At 35.7% G+C, this 15978-nt stretch overlaps 1 protein-coding gene across 7 annotated transcripts in view; it reads right to left on the bottom strand.

Moving 5' to 3' along the window:
* Window positions 1-456: 456 nt before the first annotated feature.
* Window positions 457-15978, bottom strand: part of SESTD1 (SEC14 and spectrin domain containing 1) — a 151012-nt gene continuing 135490 nt past the window's right edge. For 4 of the 7 annotated variants that reach the window (XM_019460933.2, XM_019460941.2, XM_019460940.2 and 1 more), the window contains 4 exons: window positions 15623-15745; window positions 14541-14732; window positions 10382-10503; window positions 457-7838 (listed from right to left, as the gene is read on the bottom strand). In XM_019460933.2, the coding sequence (XP_019316478.2) occupies window positions 7709-7838; window positions 10382-10503; window positions 14541-14732; window positions 15623-15745 (567 nt within the window). In that variant the 3' untranslated portion in view covers window positions 457-7708. Of the gene's footprint in view, window positions 7839-10381; window positions 10504-14540; window positions 14733-15528; window positions 15746-15978 lie in introns of those variants that run through there. The other 3 variants (XR_002083311.2, XR_002083315.2, XM_019460948.2) reach the window with 3 other exon arrangements.

Raw genomic sequence — 15978 nt, 5'->3', positions numbered from 1 at the left:
GTAAAAATGGACTTCTTGGTAAGATCAAAGGAAATTTAACCACTACCTGTTGTGGTTAGAACCTAACAATTTCGGACAATGTAGGATTTAAAGGAAGCCCTGAATTTCTGTGCCAAACCTATGGGAAGACGGGATAGGGGGACTGCTGGACAGAGAATGAGAAGCGCCAAGGGAAAGGGTATTTAGCCTCTGTCTTCTACGACTCCACATTATTTCAGAATAAAGAAGTTACATTTTGTTTTAATCAAATATTTTAGAAAATACTGTTAGAAAAAATTTACAGAATACAATTCAAATAGATTCAAAGATGCAGAATTCATCAGATTGTTACACAGACCAGTAGGACTTAATTCTCCCTAGATTTTATGAACAATCTTTATTAACAGAAACCAAACTTATTGTCCAAAGTGATAACGTATCAAAGAACTACATATCAAAATATACTGCCATTAATAATAGTTTTTAACATTTTTATTGCATTTACAATGTGTGGAACATTATACGGGTTTACAGTAGAGGCCAAATATCCCAGCCCTTAAAAATTGAGTAGGAAAGATTGGATGAACCATACATAAATATCTTTGAACACAGGCATTAGAAACATACATATGATTATAATTTTACAGGTTTATACAGGTGACTGCTCTATGTAATTTAACAGGGAGGAAGGGTAAAAGAACAGTGAATAACAAAGTCACTAGGGTGTGAAATAATTACAGCTGGGTGGTACTAAACAAACAAAAAACACAGAAAATACGATTTGTAAAGGCTAAAATGTCCTGCGAAAAACATAGCTATCCCCTATCACAACAGTGAGGTAGAATTCTTCCCACCCTGTTTTCTGGTTTCTTGACCAATTGGGGGGGCTATCCCATCCAGATGGTTCTGTCTCACATTGCTGTACCCAAGACAGACTAGTAGCATATGTTTTTGACTACCCCTTCTACCCCAATTGAACAGAAATAATCTTTTGTTTAATCGGTCTTATTTCACTTATTGAAAACAGGTGGCAAAGTTAGTAACATAAACAAACCAGTGCTGTTTCTTCTAGCTAATGTATCACCATACTTGGGAAGTGCTTGAATCTTTCAAGAAGTGAAACTAATGCTAAAATTTCAGGCATATATACCTGTTGGGGAGCTACTTGGGGCAGACAGGTATTTCTTCTCTCAAAAAACACCAACTGCCAACCATGTTAACAATGCCATTTCTATCACAAACCCACTTCTAATATTTCAAACATGGATCATAAAAATAGTTTACACCTTTCTACACATCCAAAATAGAGTGAAAATCCAGGCCACCCTATAACCACATTGAAAAAGGTATAGCAGTTTCTTTTAAAACTACCCTATGACACAGAAATTCTAACCCTAGGTATTCATCCAAGAGAAATGAAAGCCTACATTCACATAAGACCTATGAATAATCATAGCAGCTTTGTTTATAGTTACTAATGCTGGAAACAGCCCAGGTATTCCTAAATAGGAAAATGGATATACTGCAATATAGTCATACAATGGAAGAATACTCAGCAATAAAAAGGAATGAACTACTAATACACCTAACATGGATAAACCTCCAAAACATAGTAAGTGAAGAGGCTTCTAGAAAGATTACATGCTGTGTGGCTCTATTTACATAAAGATCTAGAACACACAAATTTTGATTTGTGGTAGACAAAAGAACAGTAGTAAGTAGCCTTTGGGAGGGTGTGGGGTCAAGGATTGACTAGAAAAGGCAAAATGGGAATTTTCTGAGAACGCTTTACATTTTGATAGCACTGTATACATCTTCCACAACTCAGTGATGCACACTTAAGATTTATGCATTTCATTGTATGCTAATTCTACATAAAAAATGTGGTAAGCATATTATTGAGCTCCAGTTGATATGTATGCTGAAGTTATTAGTAGGAAATGTAAATCTGTCTGCAACTTAAAATGCATAAAAAATAATTTGGATTGATGAACTGATGGGTGGATAGGTATAACACAAGCATAGCTAATGCTAACTATCACCTGGGTGATGAATACATTGTAAAATTTTAATTTTGTATGTTTGAAAAGTTTTATAAAATGTTGGAGACTTTGAGGGTGCAACACTTACCAAACAATGCCACTGAAAATTTCATTATTGATCTCATAGCAAGATAATCATCAGATTCTTCCGACCAGTGTCAATTTAGAAACTTAAGAGCCTGTGAAAAGATATTCCTGAGTGTGAGGTGAGGAATCAGCTCAGATCTACACTGGCTCAAAACTGTCAGTGACATTTTGATCCCCTCACACCTTTTAAAAATAGAATACATATTATCGACCATATATTCTGAGCAAATTTGTTGGCGATGTAGACTAATGTAAGAGCTAAGATAGAAGAAACATTCTTGAGAAATATCAAGCACAGAAACTTTTACCTGACTTCTAAACTAAAAAAGAACTAGGGCAAACTATAATAGAAAAGATGTGCTGACCCAAAACACTATGTGAGGTTTGATCATACCACACAGGCCCCTATGCTCTGAGTGGAAGGACATCTGATTATCCTGTCTCTCCAAAGAAGGACTTATTTGGGGGGTGCCCTAAAGTGATGGCATGTAACTTGTAAATACTTCTAAGGTGACTCCTTCAGATTCACTAAGACTGGCCTCAGACTCCAATAGCCTTTTGTCAGAAGTAGTTTTCCACATGCCTAACTTAAAATCTGTAACAACACTGCACTTATTATCTAGTGGCTGGTAACTATCTTTAGTTATTTGCTAAGAATTTCTATATAATTGTATAGACAGACACACACACACACAAACACCCTCATAAGAGTTAACAAAAATAATCTTGATTCTTTTAAAAATTTACTCACTGCTTTCAAAATATTTAGTCACAGTTCTGACTTTCCTTTGATCTCTAAGTACTTCATGTTCTAGTACAGGCTCTACTTTTTCTTGAAGCACACGGACTAGTGTTGCCAAGTTTTCAAGTTTGCTCTAAAATATTGCAATCGGGTCATTTAGCATCATCTCTGTCAACGTTTTTCAGTCTTAAAACACACTGCTCTATATTTATGCTATTTCACAGAGCATCCTTAGTTCTAGCAGTCTCTATTACAGGACCAGTCTTTGTTATTATCACTGCCCAAGTTTATCAAGACTGCTCTTCTCTAGCTACAGCGGAACTAATGGTGGTCTCAAGTCATGCTTTTTACCTCTTTTTTAGGATACTTTAACAGATTTGTGCTTTTGTTTCTACAGGCAGATGCTAACTCTCTGAGATCCACTCTGAGTATGACTTTTACTTACTTTTACTTATTTATTAATGGCACTCTGTCATGTCCTGTCAACCTCAAAGTAGATGATACTCCTCACTTGTCTTCCATCTCGCTGGTCTACCATCCTGCCATAAAAGAGTTAATCTGTCAGATCCAGGAGTCCTGTTATTTACTGATGAGCTCACCAACTCCACCCTTAGTATTTCCAGTATGTAATTCTGAATGGAGGGGAAATGGAGCTCAGGGAGGTGAGCATAAACAATGTGCCATGTCTCCCACAACCCCATGCTCGTCATCTGAGAAAAGAGCAAGATTAAAGAATGCTCTATTTTCCATTCTGAAAATATAATTATAGTAATAATTCCTTCCACTTTGGATAACATCATAATTTTCTTCAACACATTTTTCTAGTATGATTGTATTTATAGACACAGAAAAGTTGAGTAATTTTTACAAAGGTCAGTAAATGGCAAAGCCAGATTCTGAAATCAGATATTCAAACTCCACTCTTTCCATTATATTCAGTACAGCTCTTACTTTAGCTTTTTTATGATCTTTACTATTCTTGCCACTATTTATGCTTCTTGGCTAAACGCAGACGTTTCTATAGCACACAATGAAGGCACATAATATCAGATGTTAAATCAGTACTTAACTTTGCCTCATCAAGGTATCTGCTGCCCTCCATACCAGGAGTGTATTTTCCATTTTCTTCAATTGAAGCTTTCTATTTTCAGAACTGAGAGTTAACCTTGGAAAGTTTTCTAATTAGGTTAACTCGGCAGGTATGTTTCAGCCCATCTTCTTAATTCTAGAGGATTTCTCTTTTGGGGATTTAACCAAAGTTATCTCAATCACGTTAACTCTTGTCACTGATATTTACTGATGATAGTTCCCCATATCATTTTCAATAGTTTAGAATGTGGAGAACTTAGCAACCAGAGCATGTGCAGTTCCTAGTAACCACAGGGTTTTACTATGGGAAAAGTACACAGCAATCTCCAACCTCTCTGGCAGGGAACGTGCAACGTAGTAGAGGATTCTGAGTCCTTCCTCTGACTATACCATGAAATACGTTCATATACTGTCACAATCACATCACTGGTTACAATAGGTTTAGATCAGAGAGTATGGTTTGTGCAGCACTATCAGAAAAGTAATTGTCATGTTCACCTTAGATTCTGCCAGCAACAATAATAAACTAAACAGCACACTCCATATTTCAACTGATGGGGTAATGAAACAACACACAATACTAGGTAACACTCAGCAACCTGGCTAATTTAAATGCCTATAAAGTGAGAGTAGTATCCAATCCTGTACCCAGTGATGAAGCCTAGACCTGCCATCATCATCCTGGCTGGCAGGGTGAGCCGTCTCATCACCATCAGCAATGTGTTGCCAACAATGGGAACTGGGAATGAAGTCAATTTTTTCCTGAAATCAAGGTACCATCTTTGCATCTGCTGGGTCAGACGTGTGAAGAACAGCTGTCAAAACTTATATATTGAGCTAAGAGAGGAGCAAATACACAATAAGAAGGCAAGAGGAAAAAAAATCCCCCAAACCAAAACAAAAAACAAAACAAAACTAGCCCAATGAACACTCCAAGAATTCCCTGAGATGAGCTAAAGTGATGTGGAAAGTTGTGGCATATACCAATAGATGGCATGTAGAAATGATGGTTCTTCCTCCAGTTGTGGACCAACGTCAATTTATGATGTACAAAGAACTCATGATTTCAAACAGACTGCAGTCACTTCCTTCATGTGTACTCTAAGTACCCTATGATGCTACGAAACAAAACCACGTTAGGGCATTGTTGGGTTTTCAATCATAACTGTACGTGTATGTAAAGATATACATATAGAAAGTAGCAGCAAATTTACAAATGAACAATATCATGTCAAAAGCATATTCCATTTCATCTGAAATAGTCAAGTTACAAATAACATTTCCAGATGCTACCTTACTCTTGCTGTAGGCAAATAGCTTAAGGCATATTAACAACTAACTCACTGGACAATTAGTAGTCGAGTTGATGATAAAACTAAGAGCCCCTTTACTTACAGTGTAGTTCTTTTCTAGCAAAGTCTTAATAAAAGCACTCTAATTACTATGAAGTTCAGTAGAATAGATATTGAGTGTAACTAAGTATCTAAATTACCTAATATATAAGTATCTGAAACACCAAATCACTTCCTTATGAGTAGATTCATTCATAAGTCAGTCATAACTTTAAGAAATATATTTAAAACACACTTTAGACTATCATATAAGGGGGACTATTACTAATGCCTACAACAGACCATTCACATACAGAAGAAGTAAAGCAACTATTACATATGAGGAAAAGGCTGGGAACAGGAGAGTCCCACAAGAGTCCTTCCCTCAAAAGAGATTATAATGTAGCAGGCACAGACATCAATAAACAATTGTAGCATGTGGTGAGCACCATTATGAAGACTGAAATGAAGAATCACAAAAGTCCATACTCAGAAGTTAAGTCCTAAAAGACTTGAGAGGATTATCAAATATAGAAAGAATTTCCTGGATGTTTTCAGAAGCAGTGGCAGCATAAGAAAAAAGGGGGCAGAAGTTTCTCCCAGATTTTCTGGCATGTTTGACTATAAAAAAAGGCTGCACCTTTAACCAAAACTGCTCACAGAGAAGAAAGGTGAAAAATATGATACTTCATCTAGGAAATGTCAAGTGGGTAGTTGAAAGTATGGGTCTAGAATTTTGGACCAGATACGTAACAGAGAACACTGGGATAAAACAGAAACCCTAAGGATGAGATACCTCCAGAAGCATTCCGAAGACAGAATCTGAGAGCACATTTGAGTAGATACACTTTAAGTTAAGAGCTGTGTGACTGTACTCACGGTTATGGCAGAGGATAACATCTTCGAGGGTGGAGACACTGTCTAGGAAAGGCTGCTAAATGGTGTAAATGTTGCAGAGACAGAGGACAAGGAACGCAGACAGAGGGCCAAAAAATTATTCAATTCAGTAACTGAGAGCACACTGAGAAGAGTTTCACTGAAGTGCTATGTTACACCAGGCTGCAAGGTGCTGAGCAGTGAATGGTGAGGATGCAGGGAGAATGGATATGGATTTCTCCGAGAAGTCTGGCAGTGAAGAAGGCTGGAGAAATCGGTAGGTGCAGAGGGATTTTTTTGCATTGCAAGATACATGAACATCACTGAAGACATGAAAAGAAACCAGCATACAATTCTTTGCATAATTTTGTATTGATCACAGACTAAAAAAGTATTTTTAATCTTTTTCAGAAACATTTTCTGAAATAAAAATTAACACAAAAATTAAATACATATTTTACCATTTAAACTTAATATAAACTTAAAAGCACTAACATTTTATAAATTTTATTTCTAAAAGAGTTGTACAATTTTTGTTACTAGACTACTTCAGAATTTTGCTTCTAGTATGAGAAATTAAATTTTATTGACAAATGCTATTTTAGCTCCAGTAAGATTCCTCTGATATAAAGGATTACACTTAAGTAATTATGTATGCCTTCTTCCCCATACCTCCTCCCCAAAGATAAAGTATCTTCAAGGTAGGAAATAATTTGGATAACATTTTTCAAATTGAAGAAGAGAACAATCAGAAATAGTATTCCATTATTTTTAAGTTCTTTAAGATCTAAACTTATTATTTCTCAAAATTAAACATGCTTATTATATACACATGCTTACATATGAATTTCCTGGCTAAAATACATGCAACAAACATGAAAAAAACAAATACTATGCCAGCCTCACAATCCTAAGAATGCCCTTTTAAATAAGGCACTCATGTCTGGAAACAGGATATAACCACCAAATTAAATAAGATGTTTAAAAGAAGCTTTTTATTAAGCACAAACAACTTTTAATACATTATCAATACAAATAGGAAACTGTCTTTTAATGAATATGATATATCAAAGATCTGAAGATTTTCTTCATAATGACACAATAAAAATAATCACTTTTGAAGAATTACAAAGTAAAATTTTTGAGTACACCACTGTCTACTAGTAACAATTTAACTATTATCTAAATTTACTACATCACCTGGGGAGAAAGGTCAACCATTTTTATAGAGAGAATTCCTAAACTCTTATTAGCACCATTCAAAGCTTATTATCAGTTGTTCACCTACAAATTGACAGGTCAGGTAAAGCTTTAAAGCAAGTTTTCAGTGCAATGTTTACAGTTCCTTCTTTTAAGATACTTGGAGTCTATGGTCTCAAAGCATGTTAAATAATTATGCCTTGGTAGTTGCAAAGTGTTAACATGTAGAGAGAAATGTAAAATGGAGAGAAATGAGGCTTATTCTGACTGTGAAATGTATCTTAATGTATTGCAGCTAATGCTGTAGTATGCCAACGACATGCGGGATTATGAACTGCAGATTTGTGGGAAGCTGGTAGCTATTAGCTCTCTGTGGTCATCATTTCAGGATGTCTCAGCTGCTGCCTTTTGAGACTAACCAGTTTCATCCTGTCTCTGATGTGTTCTGCGGTGGAAGCCATGTCACTTGGACTCCCAAAATATTGTTCAGTTCTAAAAATCAAAAGAAACAGAAAAACCCCAATCAGGTTAATATAAATCCACTGACCATAGCAAATTCAAAAGGAAGCAAAGATTACCATAAAAATTATCTATGTGATAAGGCATTAGTTCATTTGCAAACCATACTGTTTATCTTTGAGTAGTAATTTGGTAGGACAAACTTTTTTTTTTTAATTTTTTATTCTTTAAAAAAAAAGATTTTGAGAGAGAGAGACAGCATGAGTGAGGGAGGAGGAGAGAGAGAGGGAGACAGATAATCCCAAGCAGGCTTCATATTTAATGCAAAGGCCAATGCAGGGCTCGATCTCATGAACCATAAGATCATGACTTGAGCCGAAATCAAGAGTAGAATGCTTAACCAACTGAGCCACCCAGGTGCCCTGCAGAGAAACATTTTTATAAATGGCATAAAATATCTGAAGATATGTTGAAAGAAATAGATTAATTGTATTAAATGTTTACTTATGACAATCTCAATAAACTGAACAATGCAACCCAACAATGAAACCATAAAAGAAACAAACATTGGAGATATTTACTTTTCAGCTTAAGGTGCATAAGCATACACAAATATAAAACCTGTATGTGTCCTTCAATGATAAGGGTTATGTACACCAACTGTATAGCTAATATAGCTGGCAAATAAAATATCCATTTCATGTTAAGGCATCCCTTGGGACTTTAATAGATAAAATCATTTAATGTTATCCTACTTGAAAAGATAATGTATTCGGAGCCACTAGAATCTTTTGGAGCTAGAAGAGTTCTTAGAAAGTATCTGGTTACGATCTGCATTTTTTAAGATCAGAAAACTAAGGCCTAGAAATTAAATGACTTAACTAGGATCACACAGTGGGGAAACCAGGATTTGAACCTGAGTCTTCAAGCAGTGAATTCAGAGAGATCATCTAATTTATTTTTCCAGGACAATGTAACAAAAGAGAAATCTGAATAAGCTTATCAAACAAACTTTGTATAGCATCGAAAAGTTATCCTACAAATGGAACAGAATAGTAAATCCACATACTAAAGGTGGTTGTAAAATCTGAACACACAGTACTTATTCTTCAATCTTAAAAACATAAGGAAATGCCATATGACTATTTGTGGAAGGAGGAGAAGCCCAAGCAAAAATGCCAGTTATAGATGCTCCTAGGCTGACCTGAGAAGAGGAGATGCTGTAACACCTGGCTGTGAAATGTGGAAACGGGAGTGGGGCTTTCCTGGAACAACCAGAAGGCGCCCCTTCAATACTGTTATAAGCTGAATTTACAAACTTTCAGATTTTATTCTTTCATTCACTGCAGATATGTAACATGTATTTAGGTTATTTCTGATGGTTCAAGTTTGGCTATGACCAACGATTATATAAATGTAGATAATGAATTATATTCTTTCAAGGGAATAAAATCGTATCTTCCCCAAATAAATTCCAAATAATCACATGAAGCTCCTGACACAGTAGTGGCACTTACTATGTATCAGATTCAAGTAATTTATATACATTCAGCTCACATAATTCCCCTGCCCCTGTAACCTGAGGAGGTATGAATAATATATCCCTATTTTATATCCTTACTTTTTAGATGACAGGATTGAGGCACAGAAAGGTTGAGTGGCTTGCCCAAGGTGTTACAGCTACTAAGTGGTAGAGTTGAGATTTAAACCTAAGAAATCTGAGTCCAGAGGCCACAATCCTATCCAGTATGCTATTCTACAATGTAAGATAGATGTATCCAGTGACTTGGCTTCTCCGTCATTTGAATTAAATATCCTCTGGATTACTTCTAAACTATTTTCACTGAGGTCTAAGATCCTCAGGGATGAAGCTCCTTCAGATTCATTTACTGGCCCATTTATTTGCATGAGATTACTTCTTACTTTTACTATCATCTTTTGAAATGTAAAAGGAATGTGGGAATCAGGACCCCATCATTTTACAAGTGAAGAAATTACGAATCCATACAGCATATTGGAAAGAGAATGGGTTTGGAGCCACAAAGACTTGACAGTGTATTCCAATTCCACTTATAAGCTGTGAAATCCTGAGCACCTCACTTAATCTTTCTGAGCTTCAGTTTCTACATCTGCAAATCAGGAATAATCACACTGGTCTAGCACCGTTTGGTCAAAAATAGTGAAATGAAGTGCTTAACTTAGTGTTTGATAAATTATAAGCTCACTATACATTACACCCCTCCACTCCCCTTTCCTTCCCTGGATGAAGCCCAAAGTCACCCTACTCCCTATCATCACAGCCAAGGCTAGAACCCAGGAGTATCAACCTCATCAATGATCTTTCTTCTACAACAAGCTGTCAAGAAGCACATTTGATAGCAGCAAGTACCAAATCCACTTTTGCTAACAGTTGAGTTTGCATTTCTTTTCATTACAAACTAATTTATTGTAGGAACTGAAGATGTGAACCAAAGCTAATTTACTTGGCTTTTTAAGAAACAGATTTTCCTCTCTTGATGATTTCACTTTAAGACCTCACCAATAAAAAGACAAGATTATAAGAACATGTACCATACCCATCAGGATAAACTACAGGAACAGTTAATCTATCCAAAAGGGATTTCCCAACCGCTTCAATTTCATCAAACTGCTCCTCATCATTAATAGCTTCGGGCTCTTCTGGACAGTCTTGCAAAATCTGCAACAAATAAAATGGTGTCATCAATCAAGAAATATAGAAAGGCAATGAAGCTCACGTAAATTCAGTAGATTGAAGGTATTTTTGTTTTGTTCTTAGCATCTTCATGTACACACCCTTATACAAGATTGATTACTGGTGAAACTGGCTCAAAAAATCCTAACAAAATGAAATACATAATCCTTACTAATAATATATAATGAGAATACAAAAGGTCTACAGTGATTTCCAAGAAAAAATAATACTAAACTACTATTTGGAAAGTAAGTTCAAACTGCACTTACAAAGTATTCCTTCATTCATTAAGTATTTATTGTACTAAATGTTTATTTAGCAGCTTGGGATGGGACTGAGATATAGATTTTGATCTCAAACAGCTTACAGACTTAAAAAACGAAAGAGAGGAGCCTGGGTGGCTCAATTGGTTAAGCATCCGACTCTTAATTTTGGCTCAGGTCATGATCTCACAGTTCATGATATTGAGCCCTGTGTCAGGCTCTGCACTAACAGCACAGGGCCTGCTTGGGATTCTCTCTCCCATTCTCTGTCCCTCCCTTGCCCTCTTCTCAAAATAAATAAATAAACTTAAAAAAAAAAAAAAAAACTTTACAAAAATGAAACAAAATATAAATGCAAAACCACATATACTCAAGTATACAAACACAGAACTGATGGGATGACCTAGACAGACACTACAGTTATTTTAAAAATTGACCTGCTGACTTACCTGATGTAAACTGCTAAAACTATAATTCACATATAGGAAGTTCTATAGTCCTTGATAAAATATTACTTTTTCCTTAACTATTACCATTTAAATTTAGAAAGGTGAGGAAAGGGGAAGAGAGGAAGGAAGAAAGGAAGAAAGAAAATGCTGTAATTTATAATAGCTAAGTCTAAAGGTACTGACCCACACTGATCAACATAGTAGCAACCAGCCACATGTGTCTTGTGACACTTGAAAAGCAGCTAGTCCAAATTGAGATGTGCTGTAGATGCACACTAGATTATAAAAAAATAAACATAAAAAATGGGGGAAATGAGAAGTATTTATTTTTGCAACTTTTTTTGCATTGTATTTTACTTAATCCAATCTGTTCATTTCAGCATTACTCATAAAGAGCCTTATAAGAAGTTCTAGATTCAATTTAAGTATCTTCTCAGTCATTATACTATATGTTACTTAGAGCTATATTTATGCATATTGGTATAAAATAAAACACAGTCAAGAAGAAAATACCATCTGATAACAAAAAGCTTTACAAAGGTTTGAACAGTAAATAACCTATAATTGAGCTTATTATAGGCATGATAAGAAAAAAAGGCCAGGTAACAGCAGAAGGAAAAGAACAGTAATTTTCTATGCAAAAAACTCAACAATTTACATTCTTATAGGACCTCTTAAGAGAAGTCTAGACCTTAAAATGTCCTTGCAGAAACAGTTTATTTTTTAAAGTGTTTCTTTAAATTCCAGTTAGTTAACATACAGTGTAATATTAGTTTCAGGTGTACAATATAGTGATTCAACCCTTCCATATAATACCCTGTGCTCATCACAAGTGCATTCCTTAATCCCCATCATCTGTTTAACTAATCCCCTACCTACCTCCCTTCCAGTAACCTTCAGTTTGTTCTCTATAGTTAAGAGTCTGTTTCTTGGTTTGCCTCTCTCTCCTTTTTTCCCCCTTTCCTCATTATTTTGTTTCCTAAATTCCACATATGAATGAAATCATATGGTATCTGTCTTTCTCTTATTTCGCTTAGCATTAAACTCTCTAACTCCATCCATGTGGTTACAAATGGCAAGATTTCGTTCTTTTTTATGGCTGAGTAATATTCCATTGTGTAGATATGCCATGCCTTCTTTATCCATTCATCTATGGATGGACGCTTGGACTACTTCCATAGTTTGGCTATTGTAGATAACGCTGCTATAAATATCAGGGTGTATGTATCCCTTTGGATAAGTGTTTTTAAATTCTCCGGGTAAATAGCTAGTTGTACAATTGATGGATCATAGGGGTAGTTCTATTTTTTAACTTTTTGAAGAACCTTCATACTGTATTCCAGAGTGGCCTCACAGATACATTTTAAAAACAGTATCATATGTAGAACTTAAGAAACACACAGATGAATGTAGGGGAAGGGAAGGAAAAACAAGATAAAAACAGAGAGTCGGGGCGCCTGGGTGGCGCAGTCGGTTAAGCGTCCGACTTCAGCCAGGTCACGATCTCGCGGTCCGTGAGTTCGAGCCCCGCGTCAGGCTCTGGGCTGATGGCTCGGAGCCTGGAGCCTGTTTCTGATTCTGTGTCTCCCTCTCTCTCTGCCCCTCCCCCGTTCATGCTCTGTCTCTCTCTGTCCCAAAAATAAAAAAAAAAAAAAAAAAAAAAAAAAAAAAAAAAAAGATAAAAACAGAGAGAAAAGCAAACCATAAAAGACTCATAAATACAGAACAAACTAAGGGTTGATGAGCTTCCTTTTGCCTGAATTACCCCTTCGTATCATTTCAAGGTCTCTGATTAAATGTGATCTCCTCAGAGAGGCCTTTCCTGGAAGACTTGTCTTACCTGCTCTCCACTCCCTCTTTCCCAAATTGAGGGTGGGGGGAAGGGCTAAATGGGCAATGGGTATTAAGGAGGTCACTTGTTGGGATAAGCACTGGGTTTTATACGTAAGAGATGAATCACTGGGTTCTACTCCTGAAACCAATACTACACTGTATGTTAACTAACTTGAACTGCAATTAATTAATTAATTAGTTAATTAATTAATTAAATTTTTAAAAAGCTATCAGTAGTGTTAGGAATTGGGCCTCTTAGATAGGAGGGAGGGACAGAAGGAGCAATGTGACTAAAAGAGGGTGGGAGAGCTTCTGGGGTACTGGTAATGTTCTGTTGTTTGAATACTGAGCTGATCACACAGTCATGTTCACTTCATGAAAATTCATCGAACAGACTGAATTCAACAAATTCACTGAACATTTATGATCTGTATATTTTTCTATGTTAATATACTTCAATAAAAACTTTTCATTAAAACAATCAGTAGATAAACAAATTAAGCCATTTTATGTATACTTTCACATTTATCATCATTAGGCCTATTTTAAACCAAAATACTGACCTGTGGAGTTCAGTGACCAACTCAGGAAGAGTTAACTATGAACACTTCCCAACAGATGTACTGCATAACAAGACAGAAACTATCTAATTCCTGATAATAATAATAATAATAATAATAATAATAATAATAATAATAATTCTTCTATTCTATAGACTAGGCTATCACACTTACATTTAGGTTTCTCATATTTCATTATATTGAACATCCCCCACACATAAACTTTCAATGTGCGAGATCACAACAAAGTTAACTACATAACGAAGCTCCTCCTCAGAGTAGAAATGTAAGGGTTGGTTGGGTGCTATAAATTTTCTCTGTGCAGAGTTCCGAAAAGGGCTCTGCTGAAAATCTGCCCAAATAACACTACACATTTCATTTTTGGTTTCTGGGACTAATGAATTCATTAAATAATAAATTCCAGAATGAATCTTTAAATATAACACATGAAAAAAAGTTTTATTTTTATCCTTACTCTGAGTTGGGTAGTCTCTAGTGTAAACATTATAAAATTACTAAGTGCTCTTTTAAAAATGTTATGACAATTAGTAGTAGATGCAGAGGCAAAGTTTCCTTTCCTTGCGTAACGAAAGAGATGGGAGTTGTGCCACCCTAAATATAGAGAGCACATTCTGGGCGTCAGGTCTGGAGAGAAGAGAAGCACTGTTGAGAGAGGACTCCTGGATGGTTTTGGATTTCTCCAAGCACAGTATGCCAGCACTGGTATGGATTACTAAGAGGATTTCATCTGAACTCTCTAAGAATACATTACATCTAAACAAACTTTAAACATAGGATTAATAGGAGTTGCAATAAGAAAAAAAACCAAGCGAACTACATAATTATAATATTAAAAGTAATATATTTAAAGACAGGCAATAAATACTACTGAGACTACATTTTTTAAAAAAGCAAACCTTTTCGGCATTTGAGTGAAAGGCAATAGCCATCTCCAGCCTATGTACTCTCTCTTCAGACGCTATCGTAAACTGTTTCCATACTCTGTTCAGTCGAGGAAGCGTGTCCCCAGATGATCGAGACGTGCAGCGCAGAGATTGGCACAACACAACTGTAGCCTGTAGCAACTGTCTTCCATAGTCGTAAGTGCTCTAAAAACAAACAAAAAAAAAGTATACATGAAATTACAATAAAAGAATTCTGAAAAGAGAGATGGAAAAGTGTACAGGAGGACTGTGGTTGCAAATGAGTAACACTACCAGAAATCAATGCGGAATGACTCCACTGGCACTTACTACTATAAATTAACTGCATGCATAATAAAAGATAGGAAAGCAATTCTTTTTAGTAAGTTTCTTCCTTGTTAGGTTTTATTCTCTTATTCTGTTTTCCCCATCTCAGTCTACTTGATTCCACTGGCCAAAAAGAATGTCTGCTCATTCACTAACCAACAAGTGGGTGAAAATGGACGCTTTATAGGGCACTTTATATCCCACACAGGAAACCACAACTGTTCACTGAGAGCTCAATTATTAGGGAAAATAAATTAAGATACTTCTCTCTCTCTCTCTCTCTCTCTCTCTCTCTCTCTCTCTCTCACACACACACACACACACACACACACACACACACACACAGTTTATATTGTTATACTAATACTGAGGAGACGAAAAAACTGGGACTTCTACTTTACTGATATTAACACATATTTCTTATTAACTTTAGTGAGTGAGCAGTTGGATTGCCTAAAAATGGCATAGTATGTAACACAGTATATATAATGACATAGTATATAACAGCATTCATATAACATATAAATCAGAGGGAGCATATACAGAACCTGTATTCAGGAGAACATAAACCCTCTCAAGTTTATGCAGGCTAGTTTTGATGTACCAGCTGACACTTTTCTTAGTTCTGTGATATTTCTGAAATAACATGACTAACCTTCTTGGACTTGGAGGGTTATGTTACATTATAATCATGCAGAAAGCTATTCAAACACTGAGCTTGTAGAAAAGGAAGATAACCAGTTCTGCACCTGTGCAACATCAACAAATTTTCTATGCTTTTCCAGTAAAACTTTTGTTTCCTGAGCATCATCACCCAATCTGATGTGGGTCTTAAGCAGGGCATCCAGAAGTTCACTTAGCCATTCTACTGCCTAAATAAAAATAAAGAACAATGAAGCTCGATTCATAACTCTTATTATATCAAAACGTATTTATAAAAAGAAAAATTACTACCATGTGATTAATTAACCCACTAGTTATAACCTAACTTCTTAATAGCTCATTTCATTCAATGCCAAGCTACATGAATTAATGACCTCTCCTCCCCGTCAAAATCTGTAAAATCTAACAAGATGTATTAAAAAGAAGCACTCTTTTATTTTTT

Source organism: Panthera pardus, unplaced genomic scaffold (genome assembly GCF_024362965.1).
Source record: "Panthera pardus isolate Hobbes unplaced genomic scaffold, ASM2436296v1 HiC_scaffold_10, whole genome shotgun sequence".
Classification (NCBI taxonomy): domain Eukaryota; kingdom Metazoa; phylum Chordata; class Mammalia; order Carnivora; family Felidae; genus Panthera; species Panthera pardus.
This window is presented reverse-complemented; position numbering and strand designations above follow the sequence as displayed.